Raw genomic sequence first — 20,173 nt, 5'->3', positions numbered from 1 at the left:
GAATTTAGGCTTGAAATTAACGCTACAGTTTAATGATATTTTTTTATTGTGTGAGACTAAACCCAATCCCTACTCTTTCTCTGCAATCTCACAACGACATAGTTTCCAATCCACCTTAATCTTTTAAAATATTAATTAAATACTCTGAATTTGTTAAAAAAAAAAAAATACTAAAAATCCCTCTAAGATGACAAAAATACCAATTTTGAAGCTCTTGAATTTGCAAAAAGAAGCTAAAACCTCGTAAGATAACAGAAATACCGATTTTGATCGGCAATGGGTTTGGTCGAGAAGGACAATATTGTAAAAGAGCAGAAGCAAAATTAGCGCATTGGATTGCTCGTTGATGAGGTCCGTGATATTTTCTTCCCTTCTCTGACTTTTTTCTCTGACTACAAATGATGAATCCCATATTCTACGAACCCTAGCTGCCAGTGCCAATTTCCTTCTCGCCCACACAGTCACATTTCTTCGTCGGCAGCACATTCGGGTCAATTCCGCCATGAAATGGAGCTCCTGAGATGGTGATATTTGCTGAGGATTAGGGCGGGAAGCTGGAGCTGAAATCGGAAGTGTTTGTGGACTAGGGATGCAAATTTTGGGGAGTGGTGTTACGCATGTTTCGGCATTTGGGGTGGCTTGTGGGTCTGAACAATAAATCACCATCGTCATCAGCAAAGAGGTTGCCAGATGCCAAGCCTCCCCCGGCTGAGATTAAGCCGGTGGCTATGTTGGACGCCGTTCAAGAGATTGCTGTTTACATTCACAGATTTCACAATCTCGACCTTTTCCAGCAAGGGTATGTTTGTTTCTATCTGTATTTTGTGAATTCAGGGTGCGTTTTGAACCCGGGACGCAATGGGTTTTGGAGGAAAGCGGTATCCCATTGGGTGCAATCCACCATTTGATGTTAATTGGTGTATTTTGACCTTGCTTGTGTTTGTTTTTGTTTAGTTGAATTTATGGGAATTTGTTAACTTTTCTGTATTTTGCTTGTTTAGATGGTACCAAATTAAGATTACAATGAGATGGGAGGACAGTGAATATACTTCTGTGGGGACTCCAGCAAGAGTTGTGCAATATGAAGGTAACTTACTTGATGGTATGAGAGCTTTTGCGAAGTTATTTATGGGTTAAGCCAAAATGTTGTAATGCAGCATGAAATTTACAAGTTTTACCTTGTTATATGTTGCAATGATGGTTTTAAGTAAAATTTGAAACCTGGTTCTTGAAATATCTTAAACTGCCCTAGAATTTTGATAATTCCCTTTTACATTGAAAGTGTATATTCAATGGTCAATGGATTTTCTCCTTTTCAATTTTCTCAATTTATCACAAGTTGGTTGCTGCTGTTTAAGAGCTAGGTTTTCATTGTTTGCTTTGTGTTGTTATGCTTTCTTTGGTTTATATTTCAAATGATAGATAGTGTAGAGTCAAAACATTACATGACCTACTCAGGTCCATCTATTTTTGCCAACATATCATTGGATATCCTCATGGTTTACATTTAACCCTTGAACAAAGTTAAAACGGTTAATAGAAAAGTAAAGAAGAATCCACCCACAGTTTCCTTCTTTGTTCCCTATATTGACCATTGGGTGTTGTTGTGGGAGAGCCTTCTAGTTTGCTCTCTTTGTTTTGGTTTCTCTGTTTTTGTAGTGGTCCCCTCGACTCTTGCATCTGTTGTGTAGTTTTATTCCATCTGTTTGCGAGCAAATGTCTCTTTCTGACAAATTACAAAAAATAAATAGTGGCCACTGGGTGGACCACTTTTTTAATATTTGCATGATTAAATATTTTTATACCATGTTATTAGGCACATAGATATGTTTTGCTTCATTAAATAAAAATTTCAATAAGCTTGTGGCATTTAAGTAATGCTCTGTTCATAAACTAAAGAGGCTAGAGCTTAGAGATAATTATTTTATTTTACTGGCAGCTCCTGATCTGGGTTCTGATGATGTATATGGAGTATGGAGGATTGATGATACAGACAACAGCTTCTCAACTCAGCCGTTTCGTATCAAATATGCCAGGCAGGACGTTTTTTTATCAATCATGATATCTTTCAATCTATCTCTTGCTGGACATGAGGTAGTATAATCTCTCTCCCACTCCCTCTCTGTGTGCATCTATGTGTGTTTGCATGCATTTGTGACATATAAGGATTTTATTGAAGATAGTAGCCCTCATAACATGTTTGGTATCTGGGTTGGCTACCTACATTCATTACAACATTGAAAACTAGCCTTAGCTTTTATTTGGCCTTATCTTATTTCCTCTGAATGCTGAAAGGTCCCATTTGCATTCTTACTATCTTAAAGGCAAGCAGGTCAAATTCTTAAAAATAACAAAAAAAAAAAAAATACTGTTTTGTGAAAGAATTAGGTTACTTTTCAAGAATCTTTGTTGGGAAAACATGTGTTGTAACTTGAGGATTATATATTTTATTTTGGCCAGTAGAATGTAGAAATGTTTATATAAAGTATTCATTTATAGTGTATACTTTTCAGGGTATATCATCATCTCCTATTATTTTGAAGTTTGAGCTTCTGCATGCCCCCATATTGGGAAATAGGTGAGTTGACATGGTTCATATTTTTTCTTTTCTTTTTCTTTTCTTACATGATTAAGTTTGCGATGGAAATTGGAGTTCGTGATTGTATTGTATAATTGCAGGTCTGACTTGCAGGCTTCTCTAGATGCTAGCCCTGCCGCTGTCCATGAATTTCGAATTCCTTCTAAAGCTCTTCTGGGTTTGCATTCATATTGTCCTGTTCATTTTGATGCATTCCATGCGGTGCTTGTTGATGTTAGTGTACACATCAGTCTACTGAAAGCTGTCTCTTATACACACCCATCGAAGGTACCCAGGTTTGTCACATATTCTAGTCTATCAAGTAGCTTGGCATTCATTTTGGGGATTAGTACTCTTGCGATATTGGAAACTAATTCTTGTGCACAATTTATTTGTAGCATTAACTCGATATTTGAATTATTTCAGTTATTCTTCCACTACTGAAGATGTTGGTGGAGAAGGTCTTTCTGGGTTAAATCAAGTACGTTGTCACCCATTAAATTCTACTAGATCCTTTTTCTGACCCTTGGGAAGCTTGGCAGTATTCACTCTTGAATTTTTTTTCTCTTTTAGAAGTGTGTTCTTATAGGCTGTTTGTCATCTTTCCTTCTCTCTTTCACGTACTTTGTATTGACAATATCAACAACATGTGCATACATATGCACTTCCCAAGGGCCTTCACACAATACCAGAACACAAACATCGTACGATTGGGCACATGTATGCACACGAAATTCTGCATGGTTGTGGGACCTATGGATATGCTTTTCTATACACATTGCAGTTTTTAGGAATTGACTTTATATTAGCATTAATTTTATATTTTCATATTAGAGAACTTTATGAGTCATTTCCTTAGTTACAACAATTTGAATTATTTTCACTGTTCATAATTTATTCAATATCCTTGGAGCTTTTTTCTTACAGATATCCTTAGCGTTTGCTTATTATATAAATTGTCATAAACATTCATTTGAAATAGCTTCGTTCTAGATCAGGATACCATTCAGTGGAAGTCCTTCACATTATATTAAGATCTACATCATATAATATGAATGTCAATTAATGACCTTTTGTTTGATGCAAAAAGACTAAACAAATTCACCGAGCAGACTTGACTAATGTACAGGCTATATCTACTTTTTTGGGATTGCATGATCTGAGAAGCACTAGTACATAATTACAAAATGGTTATGATATGGATTTATAAATAACCTGTCTTGGAAAGTAGAAAAGTGCACATCTATTGTCTGCAAAGTGATATTAATGTAGAAAATTAAAATCTAAACTTTGTTCAAGGTTGAGTAAAAGTTCTTGGCCTGCTGTTCTCACCAAATAGGTACTAAACAAGCCATGCATTTAGGAAAAGGGTGAATGAATAACAAAAACCTTCTGTGATACGCAAGATTTAGTAGTGCTTTCAAGGTTTTAAAGTTACGTGGAGAAGTACATTGAAAATAAATGGTGCTGCACACAATATAAATTATAGATGGGTGTTTGAAACAAAGTGCTTATGTACTTAACATGGGATATGAAAGGTTTTGAGTATTCCCAATCTGTTTTTTACTTTTTATTTGCTCTTTTCTTCAGAGGCTGTTTGATTATATACTTACAGTTTAAAATTTGTGACTGACTAGGCATCAACACAGGCGGCTGCTGCAGTTGTGAACGACGTTATTCGCGCTAAATCATTGTTAAATGCTCGTGACATACTGCTTGAAGAGCTCCAGAAACTTAGCAAGGCTATTGACCAAGCAATTGATTTGACTGATTTTATATCTAAAATTGATGACACAAAGTTTGATTTCCTGCAAGAAAATTTGGTTGCAGCAGATGACAAAGTTTCAGGACAAGGCAAGCCACAAAATGGTCTTCAGGTCCTTATTTATTTCATACAGCACAATGTTCTTATCCTTTTTTTGAGGAATTTCTATGCTTTAAGGTTTGTATTTTTCCTTACTTTTATCTGTTTTTGACAGAAAGTAAATGGCACATCAAAGTTTGGAAGTGGTGAATTGGTACACCCCTTATCGAGGGATGCCCTTCAGAATTCTTTTCATTCGTTGGGTGATCAAGTTTTATATTTATGGAACACTTTTTTGAAGTTCCACAGGTTCGCTTACTTTGACAATGTTATTATGGTTTTATGGGTTTTTTTTATTGTTTTTTAAGTTGAAACAATGCAATACTGGTTGACGGTCCCAATCATAGACGTGTACACTTGAATGTTTTTTTGTATAGATTTTCATATGTACATGATACACGTGTGTGTGTCTGTCCAAAATTTATAAATGGACCTGTGATTTGCTATAATTGCTAAATTAGTAATGTGGTTTCCATTTTGTAAATATGGCCTTTGTGGTTAATGTTTGTTGTCTTTAGTCAAAGTAAGGGTATTTAGTCTTTTCAATCCACCTGGAACACCAGCCCAGAACCCCCCATCCCATTTCCCCTGATCTATCTCGCCTGACCACACCCCAGCCACCACTCCTCCCACACACCTCCCAAATCAGTCTCACCCCAGCTCACGTTCCAGGTGTAAGGGTTTATGTGTTTATGTGAATTTGTTAGATTAGATGTTAGACTAGCCACCAATGGAGTTTGAACCCACGCCGCCATGTAAGGGCTCAACACCTTATGGCCTATTTTTATATTTAAATTTAAATTGTGTTGAAAATAAAATATTTAAATTTAGTTAAAGTAATTAGTGTTGTTGGAAATGATATGTTTAATACGTAGGACAGGAGAGATGGATGGAGTGATGTGCGCATTGATTTGTCGTAGTGTTTTAAAAAACTCGCCTTGGGGTGCGCCTAGGCGCCCTTGGAGGCGGGGCTTCACCATTTTCGCCTCTGTTTTGTGGGAGTGGGCGAAATACTCGCCTAGGCTCGTTGGGGTGCGTCTAGGCGCCTGAGGCGTCAACTGGGCGCCCCTTTTTCTTTTTTAGGTTGCAGAAATCTGGATTTCTTTTAGTTGTAGGGCTGTTTTTGAGTTGCAGACCAAGAAACTAGCGAAGGAGATGGAGATGGAGATGAAGACAGCGGCTAGGGTTTTTTAGGCTGAGTTTGTTTTTTAATTTTTGTCTTTAAATACCCTATAAATACTCCACTCAACTCTTTATTTTCGTCATTTATTTCATTTTAAATACCTTATAAATACTCCAGCCCATTTATTTCATTTTAAATACCCTATAAATACTCCACTCAACCCTTTATTTTCCTCAAATTCCCATAATTATTGCTTTATATCATTTTAAATACCCTGTAACTACTTCACTCAGCCTTTATTTCCTTTTAAATTACTTATAATTGCAACATTAAGCCTTTATTTTGCTTGAAATTTTCCTATAATTGTGACCGTTCATCCTTATTTTCCTTGAAGTTCTCTGTAATTGCTTACAATAAAATAAATAATTATAACATTTTGAGACTATATGACATAGTTTCCAAGTACAACTAGACTTAGTAATAAAGAAGATGGTATTTATCTTTGATTTAGTTATAGTTATATTTGTTTTTACAAAGTATTATATTGTTATAAATATACTTACATGTAATATATATTTAAATTTTAGGTTCCATGAGGCTTCGCCTCACGCCTCACGCCTAGGCCGGGCTTCCCCTCGGACGCCTCACCCACGCCTCACGCTTTTAATACATTGATTTGTCTGCACTATAATTCAAATCATAAATCCGTTAGGTGATATTGGCTTTTGTTTGAGTTTTAAATATGGCGTTATTTATTACTTTTCATTTATTTAATAAAGACTTAAAGTGCATTAGTTAGGATTTTAGTAGGGTTTTAATTAGATTTTTAGGAGGTTTGATTTTCTGGCCGTGGTTTTAGCTTTCATATAAGGAGAAATTTGAATTTGACTTTGACATATGTAGCAAACCACAGGGTACCATATGTATATATGTCATCTATGTATACCGAAACAGGCATACTCTCTAAGAGAAAGGGCCCCCATATGAGGGTCTAGAGTGTATGCCCCTTTATTTAATTGATGGACATGCAATACCAATAAGGTGTTATAGTCAATATAGCCTTGATTAATCTCCTATTCGTACCCACAATAAATAAAAGGAAGACTAGCTCCTCTTGATCTGATTTCCAGATCTTCTGTACTTGTTTGTATGGTGATATTTATTCATTGCAGGTTTAACAAAACAAAGATATTGGAATACTTGCGTGACACATGGGCTAAGGATAGAAAAGCTGAATGGTCAATATGGATGGTTTACTCTAAGGTTGAGATGCCTCATCATTTTCTAAATAGTAGTGGGGGTGAAGAGTCTTCCCACAATGGTGGCCATAAAAGGGTTTTAACTACGTGGAAATTAACTGATGATGTAAGTATTCCACATGATTTGTTAGTGATGAGTAAAAATTGTCCAACATGTTTTAAGAAATGTCAAGGGGGTGTTCAATCTTCCTTGTGCAGAGTTTAGTTATGAGCCAAATTTAGATTCCAATGCATCTTTTAGGGATCTAACTTTTGTTCTGTACAGCCTGCACAGACTGCTGCTACCCGTGCTGAGCTTCATCGGCGAAGTATTGCGCAAATGAAGGTGAGTCATTGCTTTCAGATGAAGTGACGTATTGTCTGTCCTCTTCGATTTTTTCTCTAAATCGGATTTTTCAATGCAGATTAACAATCGGTCAATTCAAGACATGCATATATTTGGAGATACATCACGCATTCCTATTGTTATTGTGGAGCGTGTGTTGAATGCACCTTGGCGTACAACTAGTGATAATTCGTACTTGAGAAACTTGGACGTGGTTAACTCTGCTGGCTTACTCAGTGGATCTGGATCTGACTCCATAAACAAGAAATCTGACCATATCTCACCAAAGAAAGGCCGTGTTTTAAAACTTGTCGTCTTTGTGCATGGGTTTCAGGCTAGTTTTTTTCTCTTATAGCTTCCTTTTTTTTTTCTTTTTTATATTTCATTGTTTTCTCTGTTCTTTTCTTGCTCCCCTCCAGTATTTTCATCGTGTGACAGACTTTTTTAGGTTTTTTTTTGAAGTAGAAATATTAACAATTTTGAACTAGTCAAGGTATCAATTTGAATTTAGGTTAAAACTTGCTAGCTATTTGTAATAACTTATGCTTATGGAGGTTCAAAATACTTTGTATACGTAGTGATCATAAAAGTTTTTGGTTGTGTTAGTCGGTGTATGTTTGGTTTTTAAAGGGAGTTAAACGTTAGTGATTTATGGGTTAAAATATTCATTTGTTGGTCATTCATGTTTTATGCTGCAAGTTTACAACTTCATAACAGTTTAGTTGATGGAACAGCTACATACTTATTTGTACTTTGTACTGCATTTTTATTAAAGATAGATAAGTGGATGCTTATTACAGTTCTCACACTACAGGGTCATCACCTGGATTTACGGCTTATTCGAAATCAATGGCTATTGATAGATCCCAAGGTAGAGTTTCTAATGTCACAGGCAAATGAAGACAAAACATCTGGTGACTTCAGAGAAATGGGACAAAGGTTGGCTCAGGAAGTAGTTTCTTTCCTCAAGAAGAAAATGGATAAAGTTTCGAGATCTGGAAACATAGCTGATATTAAGCTTAGCTTTGTGGGACATTCTATTGGGAATGTTATCATAAGAACGGCACTAACAGGTATCAAACTACTGACGTCATGTTTTCCCATTATATGCAGTCAGTGTAAGATATTGGCCATCATTTTTGCAGATAGCATTATGGAGCCATTCCTAAGATACCTGTACATATATCTTTCTATATCGGGCCCACACTTGGGGTATCTTTACAGTTCAAACTCTTTATTCAACTCCGGGCTGTGGCTCTTGAAGAAGCTCAAGAACACACAGTGCATTCATCAGCTTACCTTCACCGATGATCCAGATCTTCAAAATACGTTCTTTTACAAGCTGTGTAAGGTACTGAATTCCTGTATTTAATGCATTTAGCTCAGCCATCAGGTGTTTGCCTGATAGCTGCTCATCATCTTGGGAAATGTAATCAAGTCATGATATTAATAATGGCCTTTTGTTTCCTTTTAAAGTTTAATAATAGTATTGCATACTCAATACATTTTTCTGTAATTCAAAGTCAAGGCAAACATGACTTTTTTTGAATTTTTGAATTTTTATAATTATAAACTGGTTTTAAAAAAACGGTGACAAATGTGATGTGTTTGTTTGCTGATGTTCTAAAGGAATTCTTTTTGCAGAAGAAGACACTTGAGAATTTCAAGCACATAGTTCTGTTATCTTCACCACAGGTATCTTGATCTCTTCCCTGGGGCTTTCGTAACCTAGTTTACTTAATTGAAACACATTGTTTTGGTTGCTTCTCTCTGCTGTTTTCCATCAAGTTGACATGCAATTGGTCTATCCACGGACCATAAATTCTCTTGTGAGCTACTATGTTTGACAGTTTGAGCTCCGACGATCTCATGTGAGCTACTATGTTTGACAGTTTGAGCACCTGCGATCACTTGAGAATCAATTGCCATATGACTTGTTTATTATCCTGAGTTCCTGACCAAAAAGAAATGACTTGTGTGTCATCCATCCTCAACCTGTAGGCTTTTATCCCACTGCTGAACTAATTAAAAACTCAGTGTGCTCATTCAGTTGTCATTCATGTGAGCAGTACTCTATGGACCTTGGTGAACTAGGACCTTTAAAACCCTTGTTTTAGTTTGTTCTCTGGTTCCAAAACATGCTCATTATGCTAGATTTTGCATTAGTGAACTATATGTGCTTCAATAATGAGCAGGGTCTAAATTACTAGGACAACATGCATTATTTCTTTGCTTTTGCTCCATATACTGAAAGATTTAATGTTAGCTTGGGAGGAACTCTTAATACCACCTTCGTCTCTTTATCTATTTTGATGTGTCATAGAAACACTTGTATTGAAGTGTACCTTTCAGATTTACGAATGTCGATGTCTTAGAATTATGCAGCAATCTACTTGTGCGAAATTGGAAGAGCTAAAATCTCATGAAACTTCTTTGCTCTTCATATTCTAAATATGGTATTTTGAGGCAAAATTATTCTCATGATATCTATGTTATTCGAATGGAGAATGACTTTTTCTTGTAACAGAAAGAAAAAATCTTTAATAGTTTGTTGTATTTTCCTCTCATACCCATAAATTAATGTTATGGATCGTGTTTTGCAGGATGGTTATGTTCCCTACCATTCCGCTAGAATAGATACGTGCCAGGCTGCTTCATTGGATTTCTCAAGGAAGGGAAAAGTGTTTCAGGAAATGCTGAGTGATTGCTTGGAACAGATACGGGCCCCTCAGTCTGAGAATCGAGTGTTCATGCGCTGTGACATCAACTTTGATACCTCTTCTTATGGAAAGAACTTGAACACCTTCATAGGAAGGGCTGCTCATATTGAGTTTTTGGAGTCCGACATTTTTGCAAGATTCATCATGTGGTCTTTTCCAGACATATTTCGGTAATGGCTGTTGCTAGCAAATGCAGCTTCTCCTCTAGCCCATCTCTATCTGGTAATCTCCCTCCCTTCAATCAAAAGACCAAGTGAGGAAGTTTTCTTTTGGAGGTGGGGTGTTGAATGGTGGCTTCACGTCTTTCTCTGCATTGAGGGCGAGCAAATGCTTGAAGACATCGGCTGTTGTAAATTATCACCTTTAGAACTCATTTTACGGGTAGAAGTTGTGCCATTGTTTGGCTCAACCTCAACGTGAAGTTTCTAGGAATGCCACGAGCCCGTGGACCATTATATTCTAGGCTAGTTAGATTCTGTAACTTTTGATACAGTTCCTGTCGAATGGATCGTGTATTTAAGCAGGCAGTAGAGATTGGGAATGGAACTTGCAGAGTTTGATTAGGTGCGAAGTAATAAGATTTGGTACAGCTATTATCTTTTTTCCCTTCGTTCATTTCATTTGGAATTATGAATAGGTAGTAGTTATAATCCGTAGTTTCGGAAAACTAATACTTTTTGCAAGATTTTAGTCCCGATAGTTTGCGCAGACGCTTGATTTCATCGAATTTGGTTATTGTAGTTACGGATCTGTTCCAGTTCAAGAACATCTGTTCACTTTGGTTAATTTCAGCACCAAATGACACTACGGATGTCCTCAAATTGGAACAGATTGAAAACCACGCGGACCAAATTTGATGAAATAAAAGATATAGGGACGAGGAGGAAATTTTGTAATTTATATGCTTATTTTGTGCACGCAAAGAATTTTGCGAAAACCCTGTTACTGTTGTCAATGTAATTTTTTAGATCTCTTGAAGTTTTATGAAAGTATGAAAAAACTCAGGGGTCGTAAGAGTAATTAACCTACACAGATGGTCAAATGTAATTAGGATGTGCCCTGCATGTATGAATGCCAAAATATGTAGTCTCGTACATTGGCGGATCATCTCGAAATTTTTGCACTTCTTTGGTTGCTTGGCAGTCGTTATTGAACTTGTGAATGCATCGATAGTAGATCCTGTGTGGATATAACATGAAGTCAGAATTCTTGTGGTTAATAGTCGATCAAAGAAAGCTTATATACGTGACGGATGCGTGGTACCACTTTTTTTATACAATTTTTTACATAAATTTTTGTAGGGCCAACTTTATAATGTGTTTCAACGATCTAAACTATTTATCTTTTAGGTCTTCCCTTAAAGATCTTGTCAACCAAAAATCACCCTACTCTGAAACTATATAACCGTTTGATTAAAGGTTTAGGGTTTCTTTGTAGAACTGTATTTATCAATTTTCTTCACTACAAATAAATGTCTTGATAGTTTGGATTTGTCTAACTTTTTGCAAGAATGTGAGTGATGGTTTAAAAGAAAGACGGTTCGGATTGTTAAATACATTATAGAGTGGGCCTTACAAAAACGTGTGCCTTGGGTGATCAGAACCAGGGATCTCATCTTGTCCGCAATTCTTCCACGCATAGCCGTCGTCAATCAATGTAGGAGTCTCTCTGGTCATCGAGTACGAAGCCTTTCTGCAAGTGGTTTAATTAACCATTAGTTACAGCTTGATAATTTAAGTACAAAATCCAAACAAGAAGAAAAACGTACGCACATTTTTCTGGGGCCAAAGAGCACTTGCTGGTCTGCATTTACTTGGACTTCCTTCCGGCTGTTGAAGTCCGACGTAGAGATTAAATATTCCGGGCAGTAGTGTACATACAAATGCTCCATTGAAGGGCACTCGACATCAGTACTTGCACCGCTATAAAAGCTCTTGAACCGTGGAAGACACTGCAACGATAAGTAGTTTAGTTGTGGCAAAATGATCTTGTTGTTCAATGCTCCCTCGCTCGGTCCGATAATTGTCTCCAAGCAATCGCAGTCGGAAAGCCACAGCTCTTCCAGTTGTGAAAGACACCGAGACACATCCACCGTGAAGATGTTCTTCAGTTTCATACACCATGCAACTGTCAAAATTTTAAGATTATGGAACGTCGCGTGTTGCGCGGGGCCATTCCATATGTTTCTCAGTGCTGGTAGATCCTCCAGCTTCATCTCTCTGCATTTTCCCATGACAGTTTGCTCCGGTTTGAGTCCATCGGATTGAAACACGTATTCCAAACTTTTCATACCATCAACAATAAGTACTTCCAGACTCCCGAGTTTCTCTAACAAATTTGATTGGAGAAGTGCATTCGCAAAGGCATGACACTTTTTCACTTCCAATAACGTCAGATTGCCTAGAGATCCATCTGGTAAGTCGCCAACACATAACTCTTTTAACTCATTCATGTTACTCACACACAACTCTTCCAAGTTCTTGAACACGAGCTTATTCGGAACAAAATTTGTGGCCGCGTAGTTCATCAAACTATGCATCCGATGGCAACTTTCGACATGAAGAGACATCAATTCATGTAGTCTCTCAATGGCGTATTCCTCGATAATGTTAATCAAGCCCCTACATTCTTTGTAGACTATTTTCTTTGCCCTTTCGGTCACTGCACTGTTAAACCAACTAGGCAAGTTATTGATTGTGGTATCAAGAGCCAAGATTCTTGAACCATATGAACTACTAAAATCATAATACTCAACCTTATGTAGGGGTATTGTTTGACTCTTGATGAGTATGTAAAATTTTTCCCAATTTGGAGGGAAGCCAACACTTTCGGGAATGCATTCTGCAGAATGAATCTGAACAGTCAAATTACTTAAGGACGACAAGCAAGTTAGCTCATCGAATCCAACATTAGTTTCTTCTCCTGCCCCTTCAATTCTACTCCCAAAATTTCCAAAACTACCTTGCATGTATAGTTCCTCTAACCGAGACAGCCTAGATATCACATTGGATGGAACTCTCTGAATCCTTGTATTCCCAGCAAAATCCAACAACCTCAGATTGGCCAAGTTTCCTATTTCCCTTGGCAATTCCTCAAAACGTGAGTCTTTCAGACTAAGGATCTCAAGTTTGGTTAGTTCTCTTAGTACGGAGATATCCTTTAATGACCAACATGAATCTAGGTGCAATGTTTGAAGGTTGGTTAGGAGATTGAGCGAAGAGGGCAGTGACGAAATACAAGTGCTGCTAAGGTCTAAGACCCTTAATGCATTCAGACTTCGGAAAAAAGCTTCTGAGATCTTCTTTAGTTTAAGATTATCATCTACAAGTAAAATTCGGAGTCTTGGACATACCAATTCTTCCGGAAGCTTGCAAATGCAGTTGCTCTTTAGTGAGATTGCGGAGCAGCCTTCATCGACATCATTTGGCCAGTCCTCCAATTCCCAACCGGCTTTTACTAAAAACTCGTGGCCCTGTTCTGATAATGCAATTGATATGGCCATATCGCGTATGACATCATGCATCCTGACATATTCTTTCCTTTCGCCGTCCAAAAGCAAGCTAGAAGCTTTAAGGTACTTGATCACTGAATGTGCTCTAGCTCTGGCTTCTTCCAGTGTCTTGCCATCTCGAAATAATCCATTCCCAAACAAATAATTAAACAAGTCTTGTATTGGGATTTTACCATCTTCTGGGAATAGGGAGCAAAGCAAGAAGCATGACTTGGCATCCTCGCCTTTCAAGTAATCATAGCTTAACTTTATGCATCTGAGCACATCCCCCTCGTCTTCAAGGTTGGCAGGTCGGGACATCTCAAGTTGTCGAGCTGCTTCTTTCCATTCCTCAATGTCTTTATCTCCAAGTGCCCTTGCAACTGCTATCAATGCTATCGGAAGACCAGCACATTCTCTAGCTACCTTTCTTGCTATATTCCTGAAAGCAGCCGATTCAAAAGACTTTCCCGCTTTCTTGGCAAACAAGTTCCAAGAATCTCCTTCAGATAGGACGTTGAGAGGTATTTTGACGTGGCTTTCCATGGCATGACAGACATTTAATCTCCTTGTGGTGAGAAGGACTTTGGAATTGCATCCTTGAAGCTCCGTGTGGTTCGGAATCCCAATGCTGATCAAATCTAAGAATGTATTCCAAATGTCATCTAAAATTATGAGCGTCCTCTTCGCTCTTAGTATCCTATTCCTCAGTCTACATGCTCTTCCCAATTCTGTCTCCTCCTGCAATTTCAAGCCCAACATGTCTGAAAGCTGACCTTGAATTTTCATCAAGTTGGGGTTTTGGGTAAAGACAGCCATAATCACATGATCAAAGAGTCCATCTCTACAAGCTTGCACACCGACATTTTTCACCATGGTTGTCTTACCCACACCTCCCATTCCATAGACCCCAATGACGGTGACCTTATCATCTTTCAGCGCTTTCATGACTTGATCCATGGCTTGTCTTGTTGCTGCAAATGCTTCAAAACCATTCGTTGACATTGTGGACTCGATTTCAATTGGCCGCATAACTGGAACTGAAATAGTTTCAAACTTTCCCTCCTCTTGTAGCTTGTTTAAAGCTACTTTCTTCTTCATTACTTTCTTTCCTAAAGTGTAACGCCATCTCAAATTTCCGGTGATGCAATTTTTAGCTGCTTCCTCGGCTTCATTATTTAATTGTGTTGCATCTGCTATGGCCTTATTAGCATCTTGTAGCCATATTTGAATCTCAGGCTTGACATCTTCTCCATTCATTTGAACAGCACGGACGATTTCTTGATAACCATTTTTCATTGCCTCGAGCTTTTCCACTTGAAGTTTAAGAGACTGTATGTTTTTCTTATAGTGAATCATGTAACTCAACCCGCGCTTTACTGGAATCCATAACCACTCACCGAGCTGCACTATCGGACTCGCAAGTCCAGAAACAATCTCTGCCATCTATTAACTTCTACACAAACACAAAGAGAGAACAAAGATAAAATGAAAAGCGTGTTGGATATAAGAAAATGCTCACAGCGGAAACATGATGCGATGATCAATGACGAAAGTATTGCGTGTATAAAACACCAAAACTATGTAATTCGAATAACTTTGGAGATGTGAAGCTCAAAGGCTACACACACTGAGCTACGCATATTCACTTTATAATCAAGTATCGCGTGTATAAAACACCAAAACTACGTAATTCGAATAACTTTGGAGATGTGAAGCTCAAAGGCTACACACACAGAGCTACACGTGTTCACTTTATAATCAATACACTTGGATTACAAAGACTTGTATCTATAGTAGTTATATTTTCATGAACTCGATCGTGCTGAAGTCTCTAAATGTTAGACGCCATATCACTTACATTAACTCAAAGAGTTACAAGATTAACACCAAAAACTGGAAAACTGTAATCTAATTAGTTGACTAACCTCACGAGCAATGGAGCTTCCTTAGCTTCAGTTATTCCTGGACCGTTGGGCAGATCTCAGTCAACCTTTGTATAGGTTTAGGCTTTGGTTTGTCTACCAATATAAACGATGGTCTCATCCCAATTCACGGCAAAAGAAAATTGGGGAGAGATTGCCAATTTTGGTTGACCAAATGTTTGGTTCCACAAGAAAAAGAAAAGGTGTTTGATTTGGTTCTCAATGTCAAAGAGAGGGTGTGGTGGAAATGGCCCCGAAAATGGGAGGAGGGTTCTCTCCCCTCCTATTCCTATCTAGACCTGACAATTTCTTACACGATCCGATAATATGACACGTAAACAATACGAAAATAACGGATTTCGGGTCAACAAGATAACTAATCGGGTCATTATCGGGTCACACGATAATAACCCGTTAATAACGGGTCCTTAACAGGTTTACACGAGAGTGACATGCGGGTAACCTGTTTCGACATGATAAGAAAAAAGTTATTTTGATGATTTTAATTTTTTAAACTACTAAAAAAAACTTACTATATATATATATATATAATGAATATGTATATATTGTTTATTAATTATTATTCTATATAAATTTTAAAATTTAAGTTTTATTTATTTATTTATTTATTTATTTTTATAGTATATTATAGGCAAAGATTGAGATTAAAAATCATAAAATACATTAAAAATAAAAATATCAAGTAATTTAAAAATACCGAACACATTAAAAAAATTATAATAATTAATTGACATGTGCGAAAAAATATGAAAAAAATATGCAAACGCTTGTAGTCGTAGTCGCATCCTCCACGCTTTAAGAATGGGTATATGATCATTTGAATTTTTAAAACCATACAAATTCTCATGAATAGTATTTTTAAGGGAGTTCAAAATAAACAAAATTCATAAGCATTAATGTATAAGTTTGAAAGATGTGAAAGCATAATAAACGTTCATAATTGCATCCTCAACGCTTAGATGATGGTTATATAGTCGTTTAGATTTTTAAAACTCTCCAAATCTCACGAATAGTGTTTTTTATTTGAGTGCAAAATTAATAAAATTAATAATAATTATTGTAGAAGTGTGAAAAATGTAATCACTCATAATGAAAAGTCTTACAACTTTCATGAAGGGGTTAACTCCGAAATTTAGTATGTATATATTAATTTAGTATTATGTTTTACATTTTTTTTGGGTCAAATTATGTTTTTCATTTTCATTTTTATTGATTTAAAATATATTTTTCTTAACGGGTAACAGGTCGGGTCATATTACCTAATAATATTAACAGGTTGATTTTGGGTCGGGTCATATTACCCGTTTACTTTAACGGGTATTACACGACACGACCCGTCAAGTTATCGGGTATGACACGAAAACGACACGAACACGAGAAACACGACACGAATGCCATGTCCATCCCCTTCCCTCCCATCTTCTCACATATTATTTTTTGTCTTGTTGTCTCTATAAAAAAATCAATATAAGATGTTGACATGGTTAAACCGTAACCGTTCAAACAGGAGGGGAGAGAATCCTCCTCCCTTACATGAGGCCACTTGACAACCACACAGTGATGTCCTACATGAAGATTTTAAATTCAAGAAATGAAAGACCTTGGAAAAACAAACTATTGTCTTAGATTGCATATCAAGCTTTGTATTAGTGAAACTTTGGTCCGTCAATCAACTTACATTGAAAAAGTCTTAAAGCAATTCGGCATGGATAAAGCTTATCCACTCAGCACGTTGATGGTTGTCTGGTCTCTTGACATTAAGAAAGATTCATTTCACTCAAAAGAAGATGATGAAATGGTCACTGGTCCATAAGTATCATATCTCAGTGCAATATGTGCTTTATTGTATTTAGCACAACTACTAAACCAAATATAACTTTTTTAGTCAACCTGGCAAGATATAGCTATCATTTTTTCCCATTGATTTCTTTTACTTGTTCGATCCAATTATTAGAAATTAATAAGGGTAGGTAGGAGAAGAATAAGGGTGTTTAAATCACTTTGCTAATCTATTCAATCCAAATATCACAAATAGAGAACTTGTGTAGGGCGAGATAATGAGGGTGTGAAAACATTTCCTATGATTTTGTGTACAAAAATTGTAGCAAAGTTTACATGAGTTGGTTTATTAGTTCAACTGTAATGTTTAGACGGCAAAGTGTTGCACATGATAATTTAGGTGATTAATGCAGTCTCTAATAGAGGACTAAGGGCTAGTTTGGTATTGCTGTGCTTTGAAAAAAAAAAGTTGCTTCTGCTGTGATGTGAGAATAAGCTCATTTTTGCTGCTTTACGTTTTCAGCTTTTTTACCCAAAACTATGAAAATAAGCTGTTTTTAAGTGTTTACCAAACACCTTTTTAAGTTCAGCTTTTTCTGATACTCACTTTTTATAAAAGCACTCAAGTACCCAACAAGTACTAAATCTCAAACATGGCCCATTTTTCTCCAAAACCCATCTCCAATGGAGGGACAAAAAAATCAGGGGCCAATTTCTTGAGGGCTTGCTACATTTGGCCCATTTAGGAGAATGACCTACCACTGTTCATGCACCCCATGAAGTCTGGACAACACATGACACCAATCATGTGTTGCAGTTTGCATGTTTTATCTTGCACACACAACTTTTTCTTCACAAGATGACAAGATTGTTTAACCCAAAAACCCAGAATAATTTTTTTTTAAATGTAAAAAAAATAAATTCATTCAACGAAATTTATGAAATCTTGCTCAACGTTCTAAATCTTACACAGGTCATTTTCAAAATATTATCTCTAATGATAGATATCTAATGATAGATATTTTTGATATACATGTTCTTACAAAAACCAATGTTTTCGAAAAATTATATTTAAATAGATACGATAGTAGTTTAATTAGTTTAAACAGCTCATATTAGTTCATGTATGAGTGTTAGACCATAATATTTCTCAACATGCTAAAAATAAAAAAATATTGACAGGAATAAAATGTATCCCATGCAAATATTAAAGATGAAAAATTATAGTTCTGCACTATTCATTAATAAATTATATTTAAATGGATACAAATAGTAGTGTAATTAACTTAAATAACACATAGTAGTTAATGTGTGAGTGTTGTATCATAATATTTTCCAATATCATAAGAAATAATAAAATGTTGAATAAAATGAATTTTAATGAAAAACTCCCGATACTGTTCACTTTAACGAAAAATTATATTTTTACACTAAAAAGTCAATCTTATTACTATTCACTTTATCCTTTATTTTGTCATTTTTGTTAAAACTCAAAGTTTTCAAATCATTTTCATTAGTTTTTTCAAAAATAAAATGTAGCCCACACCACTAAAGATGGAAAATTATAGTAATAAATTATATATTTAGTGTGCTGTATCGATGGCTAAATATGGTCAGACCATTGGAGATGTCCTAAGCATTACAAGGCCCAAAGTTCATGGTGCAAAAGTTCTTCCTAAGAGATAAATTGTGTCCTTATATCACTATGCACAGCCACAACACTAGATAAAATTTAAAGGGTTAATTCTTATGATGCAAATATGAGTCTCACATCGAGACACATCATTCAATATTAATAATATGAATTCCACATCAGAAAAAGAATGGACATTACATATGCTTATAAAGAATTAAATTATTCTTCATATATATTATCAATTAATTTTATAATGAAACTTCGTCTTTATTTATTTTATACTTATCAAGCACTCAACTTTTTTTTTATTTTTTTATCTCTTGAGTGATTATGCTCACCACAAAATTGAAAGTGAAATACTTACCAAGCACTCAATTTTGCAACACAACAATAGCAAACTGGCCACAAACCATAATACTCCTAGTTGAATTCCAAAAGTATCTAAAAGCCTACATATTGAACACAACCATTTTTAAACTTGTGAATTTCCTATAAACTGAGATGAATCTCATATTGAACATTTTAGTCCAGGACACCTTTTAATAAAAAAAGGCATGGGTAACATCTAGTTTGAAAGTTGGTTGCGCAATGTAATTACGTCCTATTATAATATCTTACATTTATAATATCAATAATATCAATCCATATTGTAATGTAATCACGTTCGAGGGCATTGTTATAGTAACGTTAGTAGTGTTATGCAATTACGTCCAAGTATAATATCATATTGAATATAACCACCAACCTTGTATAGTAATAATAATAATGTCACACTGCGTTATTTAACTATAGTCATATTACATTGTAAAGGTAGGATATCATACTTGGACATGATTGTATTACACTACTAACGTTCAAATTGAATAGTACCGATACCCATTTGTATTAAAGTGTGCCATAGAATTTCTCTTTTCAAATCCAAATAGAGTATTCATTTATTTTACTTGGAAATGGATGTACTCCAAACTTTTTATACAAAAAAATTACTTTTATGCAGGATGTATGATTAGATTTTGAAGTGTCAATAATAGTTCATATATATTAACGCATATGAGCTTAAGAGCTACTCAGTTATTAACTTAATAAGACACTAATCACTCATTTAGCTCCACTCTACAATATTTTTCATAATTTGAATCAATCATTTTGTTGCTTATAGATCATTCATGCAAAAAATTAATGAAATTGGAAGTCGCTTAGTAATCTTGCTATGATCTGATAAATAAATGAATGCACTATTAACAATAAACAATGAAATATTCGCAAAAAATAATTAAAGTGCTAATCGGTTTTCGATTTGGGTAAATTTTTACAAGACTAATTTATAAATAATTATCAAGCAAATGAACGGTTCAGATTATGAATTTACGTTATAAGGTAGGCCTTAATACAAGTTTATATTTGATATTTTTTACAAAAATGTTATTTTTGTCATCTATTTGTATCAACTTTC

The 20,173-nt window shown here is 35.7% G+C and overlaps 2 protein-coding genes across 3 annotated transcripts; one reads left to right on the top strand and one right to left on the bottom strand.

The window, feature by feature from the left end:
• Window positions 1-291: 291 nt before the first annotated feature.
• LOC137709474 (uncharacterized) lies at window positions 292-10,470 on the top strand. The gene is made up of 15 exons (XM_068448570.1): window positions 292-799; window positions 1,002-1,087; window positions 1,940-2,094; window positions 2,514-2,578; window positions 2,680-2,874; window positions 3,005-3,059; window positions 4,216-4,455; window positions 4,558-4,691; window positions 6,738-6,930; window positions 7,090-7,149; window positions 7,229-7,483; window positions 7,964-8,222; window positions 8,295-8,500; window positions 8,794-8,844; window positions 9,753-10,470. The coding sequence occupies exons 1-15, from the start codon at window positions 618-620 to the stop codon at window positions 10,041-10,043; spliced, it is 2,427 nt and encodes an 808-aa protein (XP_068304671.1). The 5' UTR covers window positions 292-617; the 3' UTR covers window positions 10,044-10,470.
• A 144-nt stretch (window positions 10,471-10,614) lies between these two features.
• Window positions 10,615-15,488, bottom strand: LOC137709458 (probable disease resistance protein At4g27220). 2 transcript variants are annotated; one of them, XM_068448549.1, is made up of 4 exons: window positions 15,288-15,488; window positions 11,642-14,815; window positions 11,445-11,561; window positions 10,615-11,048 (listed from the first exon to the last, which is right to left on the bottom strand). In XM_068448549.1, the coding sequence occupies exons 2-4, from the start codon at window positions 14,803-14,805 to the stop codon at window positions 10,907-10,909; spliced, it is 3,423 nt and encodes a 1,140-aa protein (XP_068304650.1). In that variant the 5' UTR covers window positions 14,806-14,815; window positions 15,288-15,488; the 3' UTR covers window positions 10,615-10,906. The 2 variants fall into 2 exon arrangements, with proteins under 2 accessions (XP_068304650.1, XP_068304659.1); XM_068448558.1 differs by having other exon boundaries at window positions 11,457-11,561.
• Between the last annotated feature and the right edge of the window lie 4,685 nt (window positions 15,489-20,173).

This window comes from Pyrus communis, chromosome 1 (genome assembly GCF_963583255.1).
Source record: "Pyrus communis chromosome 1, drPyrComm1.1, whole genome shotgun sequence".
Classification (NCBI taxonomy): Eukaryota; Viridiplantae; Streptophyta; class Magnoliopsida; order Rosales; family Rosaceae; genus Pyrus; species Pyrus communis.
Note: the sequence above shows the minus strand (reverse complement) of the source record. Positions and strands in the feature narration are given on the sequence as shown.

Bases quoted from the DNA above. Each gene is read 5' to 3' on its own strand.
- LOC137709458 (XM_068448549.1), bottom strand. From the start codon at position 14,805: ATGGCAGAGATTGTTTCTGGACTTGCGAGTCCGATAGTGCAGCTCGGT. The intron at 11,562-11,641 runs GTGCGTACGTTT...AACCACTTGCAG, and splicing joins CTCTTTGGCCCCAGAAAAAT to AAAGGCTTCGTACTCGATGA. The intron at 11,049-11,444 runs GTAAGGCCCACT...ATATCCACACAG, and splicing joins CACCCAAGGCACACGTTTTT to GATCTACTATCGATGCATTC.
- LOC137709474 (XM_068448570.1), top strand. From the start codon at position 618: ATGTTTCGGCATTTGGGGTGGCTTGTGGGTCTGAACAATAAATCACCA. The intron at 4,456-4,557 runs GTCCTTATTTAT...TGTTTTTGACAG, and splicing joins AGCCACAAAATGGTCTTCAG to AAAGTAAATGGCACATCAAA. The intron at 8,223-8,294 runs GTATCAAACTAC...TCATTTTTGCAG, and splicing joins CATAAGAACGGCACTAACAG to ATAGCATTATGGAGCCATTC.